Raw genomic sequence first — 20,019 nt, forward strand, 5'->3', positions numbered from 1 at the left:
AATACATTTGTTCACTTCCTGTATTCAACATGTACTATTTACCAAACCTGAAATCACATAAGAAAAGGATCAGGATGTATAACAATGTGTTACAAAAGAGTTAAGGTTTGTAGATGGATATATAATTTAACGTTCCCTCCACACTTATTCTTCCTGTTAATGTAGTTCACTTCAACATCCATTGCATCTGAGTCTCTGTTCTCAGCTCTCCTGGAATTTGTCCGGGGTATAATTCGAAGCCTCGTCAGGATCACATCATTCATTCGTGCATTCTGATCCATCTCATTAGTTGTATTCTTCATTTGCTGAATGATTTTTTTTCCCCTTTGCTTCTTTCTCTTCCTTAATAGTGGTGTGCAAGGCAGCAGCATCCTGTAGTACCTTGGTATCATCCTGTAGTACCTTGGTATAATTTCACAGTGCTTTATTTTTCTCCCTAAGGTTCTTGACCTTGTCACAGATTTCAGAGAAGCTCCCCATGAGGCTGTCAGTCTGTTTTTTAGATTTCGACGTGTCTTCTGTTGCTAAGAGAAGCTCTTCTCAATCTGAGATCTTATATTTTGCCGTATTTCTTGATGTAGCACTTTGTTTCTCATTCCTGACCTCTTTCAAGGCGCCATATAATATCAAATCCTTATCATTCAATGTCATACTTGGCCTAGTTTTTGATTGCGGACCCGGATTTCCAGGGCCGGTATCATTTAGCTTTTTGGATGGCATTGTTGCTAGGCAACCGCTTTGAAATTTAGCACTTAGTTGTATAGCTTGACTTGCTAGCAGCTCCCTGCACTTGTAATTTATTTATTTCAAGGAATCCGTACCTCTCACCTGTACGATGTGTGGTCAGGAAAGTGCCAAAATAGTTGAAAAGGCGGGTAGCAACAGCAGAGCTCCTGCCATGAACGTCCTTTCCAGTCAACAACAAAAGGGAAAAAAAAGGCCTTGTAGGGAGTGCATACACGCACATGGAGACCATACAGTAGATACCACTGAGTCACACTCTGAACTGTCTTGAGGAAATACAGTGAAGTCTGAATAGACTGATCATATTTTTAATTATTTAATATGAGATATTAAGGTATATTAACATTAATGGAACAAATGTAGGTAGTGATTCATGGCATGGTTAATGCATGATGAATAAATGATCCATATTGCCCCATAATGGATTTTATTATAAACATTTAAAGTCACATATAACTGTGTATAATAAGAAATCCATCAATACAAAATGCAAAGAAACATTTACCAAAAGGATTATAGATATAGTATTTAATTAAAAAAACAGCCAGTAGCAGGCTTAAGGCAGACTCAGGTAAGGTAGGCTTAATTTGGCGTGAAATGTACAGTGGTGTGAAAAAGTGTTTGCCCCCTTCCTGATTTCTTAGTTATCGCAAACGCTTGACTGCAGTTGTTGCTGCGAAGGGGGGGCCCAACCAGTTATTAGCTTTAGGGGGCAATCACTTTTTCACACGGGCCATGTAGCTTTGGATTGTTTCTTCTCCCTTAATATTAAAAAGTTTCATTTAAAAACTGCATTTTGTGTTCAGTTGTGCTGTCATTGACTAATAATCACATTTGTTTGACGATCTCAAAAATTGAAAAGTGACGAACATTCAAAAAAAAAAAAGAAATGAGGAAGGGGAAAACACTTTTCCACACCACTGTGCATCACATACGATATAGTATATAAGTATATCATATAATTACAGTATATAACGTAACATTCGTCCCACTGTGCCTCCTTTTTTTTAATAAAATCAAATATTGGATTCCCACCTATCTACCTTTAAGTGTGGTGATATCTATCTTCAGGAAAGAGGAGTAATCGGAAGCAGACAACTTGCATATTTGCACTTGGAATGTTATGTCTGCTACGACTGTCATACAAACAGCCTTGGCTGTGAAGGTCGCGCAGCTTTAATGTGATCATTTTTAAAAAGTAAGTCAAAGGTGTTCACGCTTCAGGCTTCCTGTGTAAAAGTCTACATTCCCCAAGGGTTGGCAAGCCTTCTGCTTGGTGACACATCACTTAATAACCGTCGTCTCACGACTCCATGGAAGTTCCTTGTGCCATCTGAGCTGTAAAGCGATATAAAAACACTCGTATAGAATAACACCCCCTGACTCACAGTTGGGCGCGCTTTCATGGCCTGCATGATTGTGAAACTAAACATAAAGTCCGCAGCTCACGTTCTCAACAGGGAAGATTGAGCACTTTGCCTCAAGCTCTGCCTGGATTGTTTTCCCCAGCGACAGCTTCCAAAGCCCTTGACTGCATTTATTGTGGGGAAAATAAGTATTTCAACAACTGCTGATTTTTTAAGTTAATCCATAACAGCAAAGTGGTCCTAATGCTTTTCATGGTGACTGCTCCCAACTCCCTTGACATCATTAACCAGCGCCCTTCCTTGTAATTCCGGGCTGGTCCTTCACATTTCTCACACATCTTTACCCCACCAGGTGAAATCTCGTATGGCGCTCCAGGACTGGCGCTCCAGGCGACTGACCTTCGTCTTGTATTTCTTCCATGTATCACTAATTGCACCAATAGTGGTTTCTTTCTCACCAAGCTTCTTGTTCTTGTCGTCTAGTCCGATCTTGTGCAGGTCTACAGTGGTCCCTCATTTATCACGGTTAATGGGTTCCAGACCTGACTGTGATAAATGAGTTCCCAGAGGGAACGCAATGATACAAATCACAACAAACTTCCCCACATTTCCCTGAGAAGTAAAAAAAAAAAATGGTGCTTGGCTCACATCCTGCAAAAGTTCATGCAGCATGAGAGGAAGGTGCCAAATGGAAATGAAGTGGAAATGTCCAAACTGGCGCCGTGGCACCCAGCAGGAGGCCGACTTGACCGACCAGACAGTGCAGGGAACTGAGCCAAGTGTCGCTATACCCGCCCCCCCATAGTTCCAGCAAACAGGACACAGAGCTGCTCTGTAAAGTCAGAAAGTGTTGGCTCTGTATGGAAAATACACACTAAAAAGCTTTCCTTATAGGCAGTATGAAAACAACCCTACGCCCCCACGCTGCACGTTCAGGCCTGCAGAGATAGTATTTCCTCAAATAGTGGCCTGCGCTCCAATAGACGCCGAACCCCACTTAATCGTGGCGTGCGTTGTGCACAGACCTCCCCTCAGAAAATGACGTTATCACCTTTCCGATGACTGATGCCACCATGTCTGGCGTTCGATGCTTTAGGCACACCTCTTCAAGGGCAGACATGGCATCTGTAAAGCTGAAGTTAAAACAAAAAGTGCAGCACGCTGACCATTTTAACGCTGACCACGAAAAGAATTAGAAGATAATCCATCCCAAATTAATACCATATTGACCCAAATACAAGATAGAAGGTACAGCAATCCCTCGTTTCTAGCGGTGAACTCATTGACTGCCAGCCATGTTCACAGCAGAGAGCTCCATACTGCCATACCGAGTTTTTGGGCATTTTTGCGGAACTTTCAAGACCCACAGAATATTGAGTTTTAGGACTACATAAACATTGAAACTATCTAAAGAAACTTTAGACTCTCTTCTTTCATCAAAAAAAAAAGTTTGTTTCTAGCCTTTTTGGGTCTTTAGATATTGAAAAACAGAGAAAACAAGCTTTTTCTGCTGAGAAGAAAATTCAAGCAGAGTGACGGGGGGGTCTGCTGGATGTGGGGATGAATCCCTGCTGCTGACCCATCCAGACGGCAGCCACTCATCAGAAGAATCGGGGTCGGGTTCTGAGTCACCCGACTCTGAACTGCTTCCGGTGTCAGGCTCCGGTGTCACGCCACACGGCTCAGCGACGCTAACAACTAGCTTGTTGCGTCGGCTGCCATTGTCAACTGCATTTGTGTCTACGTCACCTACATCACCCATGTCGTCTCTATCTTTCGCGATCGCGTCACTACTGAAGGCCGATCCACCGCCAGACAAGCTCTGTGACAGTGTTAGCTGCCTGTAGTCTTGGTCTCCGCTCGATTTCTGCATGTGCTTCGCCATTTTCCTCTCTCAACCCACAATCTGTCTTCTTCATAGACAATACGTTGCTGCCGGTTGGAGGAAAAGAGAACTGTTGCCCCCTGCTGGGACAGAAATACATTGCCTACAAGTCAGAAATTCACACGCAAGATGAATCAGACTTTGATCTGTAGCTCCTGCAAAAAAAAGCAAACGCCGTCAATAGACGTCTTTGGCAGTCAAAGTTACTTTTTGAAAAGACGTCTTTGGCAGTGAAAGAGTTCATTGATTCCAGACCCAACCATGACAAATGAATTTCTGCGATACTTTCTTTTCTTCTACACCAGTAACCTGGAGAGAAGTAGCACCGAGACCAGCTGCAACAAAGTGTCTCCAAGGTTGTTAGCAAGTTAGCAACAGAGGAGCTACTGTACATTGCTAAGTTTACATAATGCTGATCAGTGAAATATGGTATCCTTTTTTACTGCAATCGTCCATCTATTATTTCACTGATGTGTCGTCTTATATTTGGGTCAATGCGGTATATATATTTTATTTATAATTCAAAATATAATTGTATCTATGTATCATTATTTGTGGAAAAGGATGACAAATATAATACATTATTTTTTTAAAATGCGTTTGTACAAATAAAAAAACTACCCCTAAGATACCAGGTGCTCTCTGCAGTTGAGTAAATAAACACTTGTAGCCACTATGTGAGGAAATAGCATAATCTGAGATGGGTGGGGCATTTTAGGGCAAAAACTGTGATAAAGGAATCAAATACAGATGAGATATGTGCATTAGGAAGAAAGCAAATGGTCAAAAAAGTGATAAAGGCTTTTTGCTACGCATAGTATCAAAAGTTACATCATCAAGTTTTCACTCTCCCAACTCTTTGTCTTGTGGGTCGACTGCATAGAATGGCTACCAGGTAACACTATCATCCTTAACATAATGCTAGTATCATCTACGAGAAAGGCATGAAAGGATGACTGCTACTTTATCGAATATTACTGTTTTTGCCGTCATCGTGAGCATGCAGTGTGACGCGAAGGCTTTCCATCTCCTTCGCCATCATGGGAAGGTCGTCCGCACATTGGGAGGTTGTCTTGATACGCTAAGGGAACACAGGGGAACACATGTTAACTCATTCAATACCAAAGACGTAGTTATACATTTTTATAAACCCAAAAGCCCGATCCCAATAACGTTTTTTACCAGGTTTTTTGCAGAACAGAGGCGATGATGCAACTCTCCACTAATGCATTTCACTTCAGAGCAATTTTAAGCCATAAAAACGGCCACAAGGTGGCAGAAGTGCAATTGATAAGAGCTCAGCAGGGATCATGTGGATGGAAAAATCACACATGACAAGGAGGAGGAAGCGAGAGAGTGTGGATGAGTGTGGCGTGCAAGTGGTTACGCATTGTAGTAAACTTTTAACGCATGCACAAGCGCACACATGTGCGCATGCACACGCACACAAATGCACACACATACTGTAGTTCACTTCCAAATGTGAGAATTGTAAATAGTCCATGGTGTTAAATTAAAATGTAAATAAATACTTATTTTGATGTAAATCAACCCATTTTTGTGTTCTTTATGTTGGTATAGTTGTTCAGATATTTGAGCTGTCAAAAAAGCAAAAAATATTTGTGTCAAAGTGAAAGTTATGCTTGAAATGTATCGTTTCGCAAAAGGCTGGTTTTCTCCCTTTTCTCGTCGGGAAGTGATATTTTCCAGAAAATGACCGATGTTCTACTGCTGATTTAACTTCTTTTTCTGATGGAAGACCGAGTGTAATCTTTCTTTTGGTCGGTTCCGTGTTTATCAGCCATAGAACACAAAAGTCTGTGCCTTGAAAGATCAGGTTGTCTAAAGAAAAAGTGACATAGACATCTCATTAGCATTAAAGCCAAAGACACACAGGAGGACTTACTAAAAGCACTTTTAAGCTGGCTACATTTTAGACCACACACTTCAAAGTATTATAATATGGCACCTTTTGGGATCAACAAAGTACATCAATAGTACATACCTGCCAGATAGTGCCCTTTCCTTTGGCCAGTTTGTATATCATGGTGACAGGAATCAAGAAGAGTGAGGACAATGCCAGAAACCAACCAATCCAATAGGCCCACCAAGGGTACACGTAGGAGTTGTTGAACTTGAGAGGGGTGTATTTCAGCAGCAAGAACACAAGCGTGCCCTGTTAAAAGGACACATATGACATGTGCTGGGATGGACACACACACACACACACACACACACACACACACACACACACACACACACTGCCCATGTGATGCTTGACAGACTTACGCCGCATATGACAGGGGTGACATAGAGCCAGCAGTACTTGATCAGAGACAGAGGTTTGTAGCCAATCATGTCCTTGATGTTGTCACTGAAGCGCTCAGCACCTTCACAACAAGATGCAAGCATTTCAAAAGTGCTGTGCACGGCAACGTTCTGCTTTAGTTCTGAGTCTAAAAAGATTACATGGATTGACAATGACGGAGTAATTTGGAATCAGTTTTGTGTCCGTTGTTGTGCAGGGTGGTGCAAACGGCGGAATTTTCATTGTTAATGCGATATATGATTAGATATTACCCTCATTTGCTTCGTCACCTGTAACAAAAAGCTAAGATGTGAATGTTTTGTTGACATTGGAAAAAATGCAGAGTGCGCTGCTTGGCGGCAACCAGAAGCGCTGCTGCTTCAGTCTCAACTGTCTGAAGAAGAAGAAGTCAGCTATGTTATTTGCTACCGTCAAAGTATAGTCGTTCCTCGCTAGATCACGGTTCGAATGTGGCTCCCTCACTAAACATGCACATGCTCTGGCGTAAACAACGAATAATAGGAGTGTAATGGTGACTATAGGGGTGTTATTACATATCTACAGGGCTCTAATAATGTTAAAAACCGTATTTACAAAAGCATGAACAGGTTTTCTATGCTGTACTGTAACTACAAAAACATTCCATTTATTAACATTGAAGCCCATATCGAAGAAATTCATTTATCGGGGTCGGGCCTGGAACCAATTAACCACGATAAAGGAGGGACAACTGTACTTCTGGAAAGCTCATGCAAAAAAATGTCCACATTCGCTTGTTAGTTGTTTCTGTGTTGGTGAGTGAGCGATGCTGCAGGCACTTAAACATGCGCCCCTATCACGAAGCGCCAACGCAGTGGCGATGTCGCCTTCGCTTTACAGGGATGACCGTGGGTCAACCTCCACTATGAACTTTTTTTTTTCTTTTAACGATACTGGGACCTCACCTTGTCTGCTGAAAAAAAATCGGTTAAGTCCCCACTTAAGGCCCAGGTACTAAAATAAATTTTATATTAGGGTAATTTTATATCTAGCCCTAAAAGTGTTCCTACGTAAGGTGTAAATTTAACCACACACATTTCACCATCCATCCGTCCATTTTGTATGCCGCTTGTCCTCACTGGGGTGGCGGGGGTATATAACACACAATACATATCATATATAAATAACAACACTGTCTTACCATAAATCCATCCAATAACCACTGACTGGAAGATTGCCATCAAAAGAAGAGTGGGACCACTGCAGACATAGTGGTCAAAAATCTGCAGAATGTACGATCCAGCCTATATAAAACAAATCAATTGTTATGGATATCCTCAGTAAATTCTACAACAAAGTTCGGACACCACAGAAACCCCCAGAGTTGAATAACATTAGACAAATGGTTAGTTAGTTGCAAAGTCCCGCCCGTGCCCCTGCAAAGACGTTTTGCTTGATGGCGGCCATGTTTGTCAACCAATCTCGTTTAAATTTCACACACATGTGCTTGCCAGTTCTCTAAAGGTGTGTACCAAATCTGGCGGCGGTTCCGCTCAACTCCTTAAAGTTACAGTGGGTGTTTTGTAGAGCTCATCGAGCTGTGCGAGAAATTCCAAGCTTGACGTCAGAAACATAACAGCACAGGTAACACAGTAGGGGTGCATGAACGGTTAGCTTACACAAGCACATACAGTCATGTCATACGACGTCTCACCTGTGACACCAACAAGAGGCCAAACAGATAGCAAAAAACACAGATGACCATTAAAATAAACTCTCTGCGGTATCCTTTTTGGATGTGGGAAGGGTAGATATCTGTTATGGAGGTCATGATGCTTTCAAGGCCAGCAAACTAAGGAAGACAACACTATGAGAAGACTCTCTTGTCAGGGAAATATCCGAGGAGACGTCAGGGAGGCATCAGCTGACCTGACCGTCGATGCCCAACAAGATGATCATGGTGAAGAAGCACACAGACCAGACCTGAGGCCACGGCAGGAGGCTCACAGCTTGGGGGTAGACGATGAAGACAAGACCTGGACCTGCACAGTCACAAACAAAACAAACAAGTATGGACGTCAACCACTGAAGCTCATACTTCTTCTTGCATCTTGTCGACTGAGGTCGTACCAGACTCGGCTACTGAGGTGATGTCCATACCCTGTTTTTGAGACATGTATCCCAAAACGGAGAAAATGGCAAAGCCACCAAGGAAGCTGGTCCCACTGTTGAGTAAGCAAAGAAAGAAGGAGTCCCTGGAAAGAAGAAACAAAACATATTTGGTGACTTAAAATGAAGTCAAACAGGTAGACCACGTGACTACAAGGCAATAGAACAATGCCGTATTTTCGCCAATAAACAATATATCAGGGCTTTTCAAAGTAGGGCACAATGAGCATCCCCTCAGAGAAAACAACACGGCCTACTGTTTTTTCTGTAGCCTATTTTGTAGAGATTTCTGTTCACTCTAAACTCTGCTGACTATCTTACTGTAGGAACTACAAAATGATACATTTTGTGTTTAAAATATAACCGAAGTTAGCTTAGCAGAATTGAAAAAATTTTTTGTCTTTATTTTTGTCAAGCTGCTGCGCCTCTCCGCAAGTCTTCTGGCTCACTTGGCCGCTTTAGCATTTTTAATAGAATATTTTTTACGTTTCTGTTGTATACAGAAAAACAATAATAAGAATTTTCTCAGTTTTAAAGACTCAAAATTGTGTCAAACTGCCAATATTTAAAATGTTGGCCCTTTAAAAAATGATTCTAGATGCTCATTACAACAAAATAAGATTCATTAAATAATTGTATTTCAATGCAATTATAGTAATGCATTACTGTATTTTTTAAAACATACCAAAATGTAAATAAATAGCCTGAATGTAAAATTGATAAACGTTAATATTACAATGTACATGTACAATGTAAATGTTAAACAATTATCGGTATTAACAATAATAACAGTAATAATAATACGTATTTTGGATTTATAGACAAGACGTAATACGTATATAAAGAAAACAACATACAAATAAAAAAAACTTTCTAAAAATGTTACAATAATTGGCCGTGCCTGAATGCAACCAAATTAGCCTAATTTATACAGCCATGGCCAAAAATATCGGCATGCCAGAGATGCCAATGTTTTTGCCCAGGGCTCTATAAACTGGATATAAACTGAGTGTACACGTTGATTTTTTGTCTAAAGATGGTGAATGCAGGCATATAGATAAATATGTTGATACACTGTATAGGCCTATTTCCCAAAAACAACCTGGATAAGCATGGAACAGGATAAGGCATAAAATGAATAAATGGTGTACCTGTAGCAGTTGTTGTTGTACTTATTGTAGCTCCCAAGCGTGGTCAGACACCCCAAACACAAGGCATAGGAGTAGAATATTTGGGTACCAGCATCCATCCATACCTACAAACCAACCACAGCATGAAAGTCTACACTGTCTATCCGCGTTTGCTGTACAAAGCAAGCTGAGCCATTTCGTCAGAGGAAGAGAAGACTTTATTGGTGGGTTAATACCTGCGGGTCAGCCAGGCGTGTAGGATTGGGGTACAGGTAGTACTTGATGCCATGCAGGGCTCCGGGAAGCGTCATTCCTCTGACAAACAACACCACCAACATGGCGAAGGGGAAAGTCGCTGTGAAGTATGTAGCCTATATAAAAAAATATATATTAGTGACGCTTGATATTGGTTTTGCAGCAGCTACCGTATCATTTGTATGTTCTTTTTAACGGTGCATCACTACGGCCAAATCAGATATTGGACGTGTTGATGATGCCAAGGACAAGCAGTGTGGTTAGCTGCTCTATTTCATAGGGTGTCTGCCTGTGTTGACTGTGTATGGACCCACTGGTGTTGATACAGCTCAGCCCAGACAGCGAGCGAGCAGTTCCAGTGTCTGCCATTCCTGTTTTGACAAGCATCAGGATGGACAAAGTGTTCTCAAAGCACACAGCTTCTTTATCTAAAGCGCACTTTGCTCCTGTGCGCCAAATGCAGACTTTGTCGGACAATGCCGCTGGCACACAAAATGTAGCTTTCTGGATGTGGAGCAGCACCAATTTGATATAGATATATATAGATATAGATATAGATATCATCGGCATGTACTGTACAGCAAGGTTCTAAAGCCAAGCGACTTGGGTTAAAAAAAACAACACTCTCACGCAATTTAATGCCAACAGTCCATCTGGAATTATTTGTCTTTTGTATGTGCTTGTGTCCTTATTTTGAAGAGCACTTTAAACATCTGAGGTTTGCTTGACAACAAACTAAATAATGACAGACCTCAAAAAAACAAATTGAATTTTCCAGTTTTCACTGAATACGACATTTAGAATGTAAAACCAGTTTATAACTTTCTAAATACAATTTGTTCCGTTTTTAGAGCCCTGTAGACATGACATAGAAATAACACCCCAATAGTCACTTTTATACGCAATTATTCTTTGTTTCAACACATTGCTCAACTGTAATGCGCAGGCTACGGGATCACTGCAGGGACATAAGCTAAGTACCAAGCTAAGTACTTAGCTCTTCAATTTACGTACTCTAAACTTAAGAAAGTGTTTCAAACGCAGTGGGAAAGCAGGACAAAGAAGACAAGAACTTACCACTTCCACACGGAATAGGAGGAGAACTGGAAGGAGAACTATGTTATGTCGGACATGCCATGGCTGACTACATGCAGTGTGAAGGTCACCTAATCTAATGTAATGTCTCGTCATTGTAACATGACTGATGCCTGGTGGCCAGAATACTACATATAACTTGTCTTTCAATATTTTTGGACTAATAGTTCCATAGTTCTAATAGTTCATAGTCAATCATGAAACAGCGATCATTTATTAATTGATACATTTTTGAAAAAACGCAATAGCGCGAGGAAGCCATGTTCGACTGCGATGTACCGAGGGACTGTACCCCAGCAGCCCTGTCAGAAATATATGATCAAATATCATAGACAACACAAGAATCTAAATCATTATTATCTTCTTCAAAAATACACCACATGGTGGCGCTCTCTTTCATCTAATCATCCATTTTCTATGCTGCTTGTCCTCATTAAGGTCGCTGGTATGCTGGAGCCAATCCCAGCTGACTTTTTGGGGCGGGACGCATGGTACAACCTGGACTGGTCGCCAGCCAATCACAGGGCACATATACAGTAGACAAACAACTGCAGTGGACAGTGGACAGTGTTCATTTCATGGACTTTTAAAATGATACTGGATATCATATACCTGTATATATATCGCAGTGGGACACTATAGTAAGTATTTCTTCATAAAATACTCCATAAAACTCAAGTGGTGTACAGGGCAAGTCTGCATTCTTTTCCTCTTAGCAAAAACGCTCAGTATCCGCAGCCTGCTCCACCGGCCAAGCCTACTCTCTTGTGATTGGTCAAGGGTCAGTGGTCAGTCATGTTTCCAAAATTGATATGCATTTACATACAATTTGATGTAGTTATTTACAAATGTATTATTACTATTATTTTTTATCATTGCACTGAAAGCTTGGTGCAGCCCGGTACCGGCGGTTGGGGGTCTTGATCTAAACCATTACCTTTACCGGTAATTACCATTCCTTTGTACCTTTTATCACCATCCTATAGACCAGGGGTCACCAACGTTTTTCCTTGTGAGAGCTACTTTTACAAAATGAAAATGGCCAAGAGCTACTCATTTTTGTAACATTTATGTTCAAATCTTATTTTAAACCCAAACAAAGCTAATATGCTTGTTTTACCAGAACATGAACAAAATGCTGGTGTCCACAACTTACATTTTGTATTTCAGAATGCATTTCTTTCTATGGTTCTTTCATTATTAACTGGAAACCTGAATGAAAAGCAGGCTTGCGGGCACCTCGTGTGGTCGTGGGGGGCTACGTGGTGCCCGCGGACACCACGTTGGTGACCCCTGCTATATACACTTAAAATACTGGGTGACGATGTTCCTCAGGCACACATTTTTCAAACACTATGTGTACCCACGCATCTCGAAATAGAGACACTAACTTAAAACAGATAATTTTACAGCGAGAGCTAAGGTCAGAGAATTGAACCTGAAATCTAAACCATGTGAGCACAGCATGGGATTGGCTACTCCAGCCACCAAAACACGTGACTCTAACAATGTAAAGCTTATGGCAACATAAATCAACCGTCCAGGGGTGTTTTCCACATTCCGAAACAGACTGTTCATATTGAAATCCACAGGGGATTGGAACCCCCGCTAAAAGGATATAGGACCCAACTGTGTCGGAGCTGGAAGGCTTCTATAGTGTTCCTCTTTATACAAGTGTGTTTGAAAAATGAAGCAATCATTTAAGTCTTTAGTTCCAACAGCCAACTAAAACGAGGGGTGAGGGAAATCATGCAGGGACCGATGCAAAGCACTTTTCACTGATTCGATGAGTCATGTGAATAACATGTGCGTACATCATTATAACAAAAGGAAAAGTTGGGTCACACTGACCGAGTTTAAAGGAAAACTGCACTTTTTTTGTCCCATCATCCACAATCCTTATGTGAGACATGAACACATGTCTTTCTCTTTTGTGTTCTAAAGATATAAAAACAGATCAGGCAGTTCATCACTGCACGTATGGGAACCACTTATTCCGCCTTTTAAGCTTTCTGAAAAAGACTCCAAAAAGTGCCAACAATGCTGCATTTAATGTGACGTGCATATAATCAAGCTACAGCAACATTGTTATTATTATTATTAACATTGTTATACCGATCAAACTAGGTTAGTGACGCACTGACACTTAGCCAGAACACACCGGCTAGCTACTGGTCGGCTAGCGACTAGCTTCACCACAGACTCGCCCGCAGCTCGTCAACATCGTGCTCAAAACGCCTCAGACCACAAAAAAAAAGCTAAGGCTATAAACAAAACAAAAGATGATTGAAAACAGTTGTGACTCTGCTCCAATCTGTATTTTACATTTGAAATGAATATGTCTAAAGGGTGAAATTAGACCTTTTTTTTAAATGAGACATAAATGAGATATTTTTGTCTGTGACACGCGTAGGTTAAAGTAGTCAAAATAACAGGACACTTAAAACACTCTGTAAACAGGCCTGTTCAGAGCAGCTGGTTTTGGTTGGCTGTCCGAGTGCCATGCAAATTAGTCACTGCTCACCACACAGGCCCTTTAAGGGGTGAGCGACTCAAGCGGGGGAGTTAGCGGTACAGAGAGAAGTATTCTTTAGTAACTTTGAAATAAAAATTTCAGCCAGAATTCGTCAATGGCGAATAAAGCTAAATATAATAAATCGACTTTGCGCAGATGTCCTCCATGGCTGTGAGGTGACATCATGATGCGTGATGTCTGTGCACCCAACAACACTGCCACTGTGTTTAGCTTTTGGCTTTGACATGGTAGTTGTTCTTGAAGTGACAATGGCAGATCTTCGGGTATGTGCGGAGAAATTTGTTGTGAGCTTGGTTTTATGTAAAGTAGCTCTTTTGTTATGTTCCAATTGCATGTTATACTGTATACTGTATATCTATCGTTGAAATCTGCATGCAATTGGTTGGGTATGGTGGCCTGCAAGCAAAACCGCAAAAGTTGAACTTGTGATATGTTAGTTTGCTTTTAAATATAACACCAACATTTCATATGTCCAAAATGTGCCGTTTTTCCCCAAATGATTGGCCTGTGGGGCAGTTATGATCGAGCCCTGTGTCTTCCGCCCAGCAACAAGTGTCACATAGTACGTCACATACACTAGATACTGTATTATATATACTGTATTATATTACTGTATTATATTACTGTATTATATATACTGCAGCGTTGGAAATGATTGGTGCCCTACCATGTACTTTTCATTTGAAAACAGCACACTTCTCACATTATTCTAAAGTTCAGTCTTCCTTACCTTCCCGGTGGATCGTACTCCCTTCCAGACACAAAAGTAGCAGATGATCCAAGCAAGAAGGAGACACAAAGAAAGCTCCCACTGGATGTTTCCTAATGTCTCGATGCCAGAAGATATATTTAGCACACGTCGTCTGTAAGGATCAATGTATTGTTACTGACTGGGGATGCATTGAATAAGACCAAAAGACACAAGACACATATGCAGATTTGTATTAAAAGACTGTTTTGAACTGGTTCTGTGAGCGGTTAAAAGTGACATTGTAGATGAGTTTGTTGATCACATACCTCAAGCAAATACAAAATGATTCATACCATGCCCGCATTTTCATTTAAAGTGAAATTATATTTGTTAATTGAGTGTTTTAATTGGGTGTTTATAGATGGAAATTACACAACAAAGTCTGTAAGAAGCTGTGTTAAGCAATATTCATTTTAAATTTGTTGAATGTATGACATTTTTTATTACATTTTCACTTTTCCTTATATGAGCATAGCCGACGTTCTAAATACTGCATTACAATGTTTTAGATTATGCTGGAAGATAGATAGGGTTGACTCATTCAATACCAAAGACGTAGTTCTACGTTTTTATAAACCCGAGCGCCAAATCCCAGCAAAGTATTTATACGCCTTTTATGTTGTTTTGCGTGAGAGGCAAAGAGGTGATGACGCAACTCTCCACTAATGCATTTCACTTAGAGCAATTTTAAGCCATCAAAACGGCCACAAGGTGGCAGAAGTGCATTTGATAAGAGCTCGGCAGGGATCGTGTGAATGGAAAAATCACACATGACAGGAAAGAGGAAGTGAGAGAGCGTGGAGGAGTGTAGCGTGCAGAAGGTTACGCATTGTAGGGACATCTTGACGCGCGCACACGCGTGCACATACATGCACACAAATAGGTGTAAATAGGTGTTATATTTGTAACTAAATTGTTATTCTGATGTATCACAACCCATTTTGTGTTGTTTATGTTGATATAGTTGTTAAGATATTTCAGCTGTCACAAAAGCAAAAAATATTTGCATCTAAGTGAAAGTTATGCTTGAAATGTATATTTTCACAAAAAGCTGGTTTTCTCCCTTTTCTAGTCAGGAACTGATATTTTCCTGAAACCTACCTATGTTCTACTGCGGATTACTAAAGAACGAAAAAAGGTAGAAACTGACTTTTTGATGAATGACAACAGTCTAATCTTTCTTTTGGTAGGTTCCATGTTTATCAGCCGTAGAACACAATATTCTGTGTGCCTTGAAAGATCAATCAAAACCGTCTAAAATGCACTGGAGGGCTAGTCTTCTGAAAAATGGCTGGGATTGAATGAGTTAAGACTGGCAAAATTGTCGAGTTCATTTTCATTTCCTGTGTGATTAATTAATTTATTATCGTCATGAGAATTGTTTTTTCTGAACAAGAAATCTTGTCACGTTTTAATCTTGTAGGATCTTGTGACACCCCTACCATTAACACAACTTCTTACAATCTATAGCCACCTTTCACATTCATAATCGCTTAAATTCAAAATTTGGCCGGGGTATGAATCAGATGCTGTCTTTTTAAAAACTACAAATGCATAGTTGTACTGTAAATGACCACAATGTGTTTCACGGGCATCCTCTGCTTGCTTCCGATACTGTACAGTATACTGTATGTACCGTGTGTGCGGTATAGTTCAAAAGAAAAAGCTCAGCTCAAAACTAACTGTGAACTAAATTTGTCGTGACATTGTACCCAGAAATTGATAGACAGAGACACCATTTTGGGCTCATGCTGAGATCTCAAGCACCAAGTTCTAACATGATCCAAATAAAACAAGAAGTGGTGTGACTTTAGATTAGATTGGGTGGACTTTGAAATGGTACAATTCTGATAAAGCATCCATTCTAATCCAAACTCTTAACATGAGCCATTTAAATCCTCAGAGACCCATATTAAATTCATAATACAACCATCAAACACGTTTAATATTATACCTGTATGTATATTATGAGTATGTATGGTTCATTTGAGGTGTTTTTCTTACTTTTACAATTCCATGACTGCAAATCAAGCTGCCCTGCGGTGTTAGTGAGCTGTGCTCCCTTCTTATTTTCCCTCCTAAAGGCATAGATGGCCAAAGAATACCCACAAAAACCCTAAAAACATACCGCCAAAACTCTACAACAGACGACGATATGTTCATACTGGACGTCCAGTTGGCGGTATAGTTGCTCAATACCACGCAAGAGTCTGAAATGTATCACAAATGTTTCACTATATCAGTGCGACGATGAAACAATGTAGACATTTTGCCTTCGTGCAAAGTACCTGTGTTCCATGTGTTATCACAAGTTGCCCATGGCAAATCTCCAGTGAAAGAAGAGAAAAGGTAGAGAAAGGCCCAGGCTAAAATGACAATGTAGCTGATACATCCATAGAAAATGATCAGCTGACTGGCGTATCCGATGCCTGAAAACAACGACTGAAGTTAAAAGCACCACTTTAGGATTTTCTCTTCAGGCTCTCAATGCTAGGTGGGATAAACTTTACCTTCGAACAAGGGGCAGATCTTCCTCCAGCACATGATTCCCCCTTGACTGGTGTACTGGCCCAGAGCTGTCTCCAGAACAAATAGAGGAATACCGCAGCTTCCAAGGAACAGGATGTAAGGAATGAGGAACGCTCCTGTGAACGGGTGTAGAACACCACACAAAACGGGATCAACAAGCAGAGAGAGAATACACAATCCTATTTTACACGAGCAATAGCACAATTTGACTAATCCAACTAATTATGACCACATTCCACTGAGCTGCTTTGGTTTAAGGATCTTGGCTAGCTGTCACCTTACGCCCCATTGAAGTCAGACCAGTTGATTATTTTGTTAAATGGCTCCTATAATTCAAATTTGACTTTTTAATCACGTTTTAACAGTAACATGGGTTATGAAAACCAAATGTGAGAGAAATTTAACAGCTCTCTCACTTGTTTGCGCAACTTTTGAGAGAAGAGGTTCTGAAACGCGTGCGCGCTTGCGCCTCTTCATGACGTCACGAAGGGGAAAAACCTCCTTCCACATGAGAACGCCTCTGATGTGCCCCAAGCTAGATGAGATCCCTTGTATAAACACCAAACACAAAAAAGGCTTCACTACACATCTTAAAAGAGTAGAAGCACTAGTTTCTTTATGTAGGGCTTTGTGTGTATGTAAACGAAAACACACACACACGCATGACACACGTTCTTCCTTCCGCATACTGTAGATTTTAGCATTAGGGGTGTGTACCGAAACTATCAGTATCAGTGACAGTTAAAAAACAAACCAAAAAAAAGGTCATTTTGGGGCTGAATTAATTCAGCCTCAGCCACAAACGCTTGAAGGCGATACAGTCATCCCTCGCTATATCGCAATTTGAATGTCGCTCCCTCACTATATTGCGTTTTTTCAAAAAATAATTAACAAATGATGGCTGCTTCGTGGTTGACTATGGCTGGTTGATTATTTGTCAGAACATTTTGAAAGACAAGTTATGTGTAGTATTGTGGTCACTAGGCACCACTAATGTATGAGACGTTAGGTTTCATTACCTTTCACACTGCATGGAGACTGGCTGCTGAGCCAGCAGGGCCCAGCCAACATGCCATGGCTGAGACGGACATGCCATGGCTGAGATGGAGTGACAAAAAGGTTCACCTCTCATTCTGTGTGGAAGTGGTACGTTTTTGGCTTCTTTGTCCTTCTTCCTCGCTCCATTTGAAACACTTTAAGCTGAGAATACGTACACTGGAGAGGCTACTAGTTAGCTCAGTAGCTTGCTATGCTAGCGGCGGCCGTCTCTTATGTCTCTGCAGTGATACCATAGACTGCGCAAAGTGACATGAACAAAGAATATTAGGAGTGTAAAGGTGACTACTAGACACACATTGCGCAATAGCGTGCTCCACAACGGCAGCATACTTCAGTCACGAGTGAGCACTGGCGTGGTAGCCGTTCTGCACTGGTATCGGATGAACTGGAAACATTACCCATCCCTATTTAGCATGTTTATTTTAGTCAATGGTCCTCTATATCAGTGGCTCTCAACTGGTGGGTCGGGGTCGCGGATTTGTTTACAATTAAAAAAAAGTAATAACCTGATGGTCGTGAATGCACCTTGTAATCTTGTGTTATTCACTTGCTGCACCGCCATGGGGTGCGCGCCATGTTCATGGGCAACTATGTCAAGCTTGAGCGGGAGGGGAAGGACTTCGAGTGGGGACTTAACGTGCCGTCGTCTGACACACAGCTGCAGATATCTGCTGGAGAAGAGCACGCCATCAAGACAGGATAGCGTCTCATCGCTGCAGCTCACGTGTTGCAAACAGTCCCTTTAAATATAAGATATATGATATGAAAACATGTGCACCTCTGCTTGTCATTTGAACGCTGATGGTGGGTTCTGCAGTCTAACCACTTGAAAACCACTACTCGATATGACAAGAGTGTTCTGCTGTTTTTAAGGAACTACTTCAAAAACGCTCATCAAAGATCATCGAAATCAGTGGTTGTCAAATGGATTGGGTGAGGGACCCACCATCACCCGTCAATGGCAAACAGCAACAACATTTTTCAAGTCAAACCTCTCGAATATCATATTTAAAGGGACTGTTTGCAACACAACACGATGCAGTGGTGAGACGGTGTCTCTCTCTTTATAGCGCGCCCTTCTCCAGCAGATATCTGCAGCTGCGTGTCAGGCTGAGCCACTCGATTTCCTTTCCTTCCCGCTCAAGGTTGACAAAATCGACCATAAACATGGCACACACCTCGTCATGTTGTAGCAAACAGCATAGACAGGAATGCAAGGTGCATTCATGGACATCGGGTCATTACATTAATTTTTTTTTTTCCCACCAAACACGGCGCCGAGGCCCACTTTTGGTTCACGACCCACCAGTTGAGAATCTCTGCTCTAAATGACAGAAAGGTGCTATTGCTTTTAAATACCTACTGCAAAAATGCTAGTCAAAGATCCTTTATGTGACCGAAGTGCTCTGCCGTTTTTTAAAGACCCACGCCACAGACACTAGTCCAAGTTCCCCTATAAGCCAGGAGCGCTCTGCTGTTTTTAAGTCCTACTGCAAAAACGCTGGTCAGAAATTCTCTATATAACAGGATCGGCCCACTGGTCGCCCGGTTGAAAAGTCCTATTGAGTGGTCTTTCGCGAGAAGATCAAATGTGGGGGCGCTCTGCCAAGAATGTGAGTCTCGACACGTGCGTCATGTTATTTTTTTGTCTTTTAGAAGCTGTCAAGGCCTTTTACATCAACAGTGAAGCAGAAAAGACACAGGCGGCGGTTAGTTTTGTGTAAAAGCATCAGCAGAAAATGAGCTAGCTTGCAATAACACAATATTCAGCTGGCAAAATGAACACTCAAGAGTATGGGTTAGTGTAAAACAGGGAAAAAGGTCACACTCTGTACTTTTAAATGTAGATAAAACACATGGAGTCAAAACAGAAGATTTAAAAGACGTTTCAGTGTAAAAAGATCTCAAAGTTATGTTCATCATTTCAAAGTCAAAAAACCTTACCACCGCCGTTCTTGTAGCACAAATATGGAAACCTCCACACATTCCCAAGTCCAATGATGGCACCGGCCACTGACAGGATGAACTCCTTTTTGCTTGCCCACTTGCCACGCTCCCTGATTCTTTGTGGGGATGTCTTAGCAGGGACGTAGCACAGTCTGCCCAGAGGGTCTGCCATGCCGCTTGCTGACTGAGATTGACTGATGATTCTTGGCTGTATGGCTTGGACTGGATGGGGACTGTCTCGTAACGGAGCTATGTAACGACACAC

At 41.3% G+C, this 20,019-nt stretch overlaps 1 protein-coding gene across 2 annotated transcripts; it reads right to left on the reverse strand.

Annotated features, from left to right (window-relative positions):
* Positions 1-1,107: 1,107 nt before the first annotated feature.
* On the reverse strand, positions 1,108-20,019 carry slc6a11a (solute carrier family 6 member 11a). Of its 2 annotated transcripts, none has more exons than XM_054784173.1 (14): positions 19,752-20,019; positions 16,730-16,864; positions 16,508-16,648; positions 16,348-16,429; positions 14,199-14,331; positions 9,819-9,953; positions 9,604-9,707; positions 8,414-8,538; positions 8,213-8,325; positions 7,998-8,135; positions 7,485-7,587; positions 6,286-6,386; positions 6,002-6,172; positions 1,108-5,077 (listed from the first exon to the last, which is right to left on the reverse strand). In XM_054784173.1, the coding sequence occupies exons 1-14, from the start codon at positions 19,924-19,926 to the stop codon at positions 4,961-4,963; spliced, it is 1,773 nt and encodes a 590-aa protein (XP_054640148.1). In that variant the 5' UTR covers positions 19,927-20,019; the 3' UTR covers positions 1,108-4,960. The 2 variants fall into 2 exon arrangements, with proteins under 2 accessions (XP_054640148.1, XP_054640149.1); XM_054784174.1 differs by having other exon boundaries at positions 16,508-16,661; positions 19,752-19,937.

This window comes from Dunckerocampus dactyliophorus, chromosome 8 (genome assembly GCF_027744805.1).
Source record: "Dunckerocampus dactyliophorus isolate RoL2022-P2 chromosome 8, RoL_Ddac_1.1, whole genome shotgun sequence".
NCBI lineage: Eukaryota > Metazoa > Chordata > Actinopteri > Syngnathiformes > Syngnathidae > Dunckerocampus > Dunckerocampus dactyliophorus.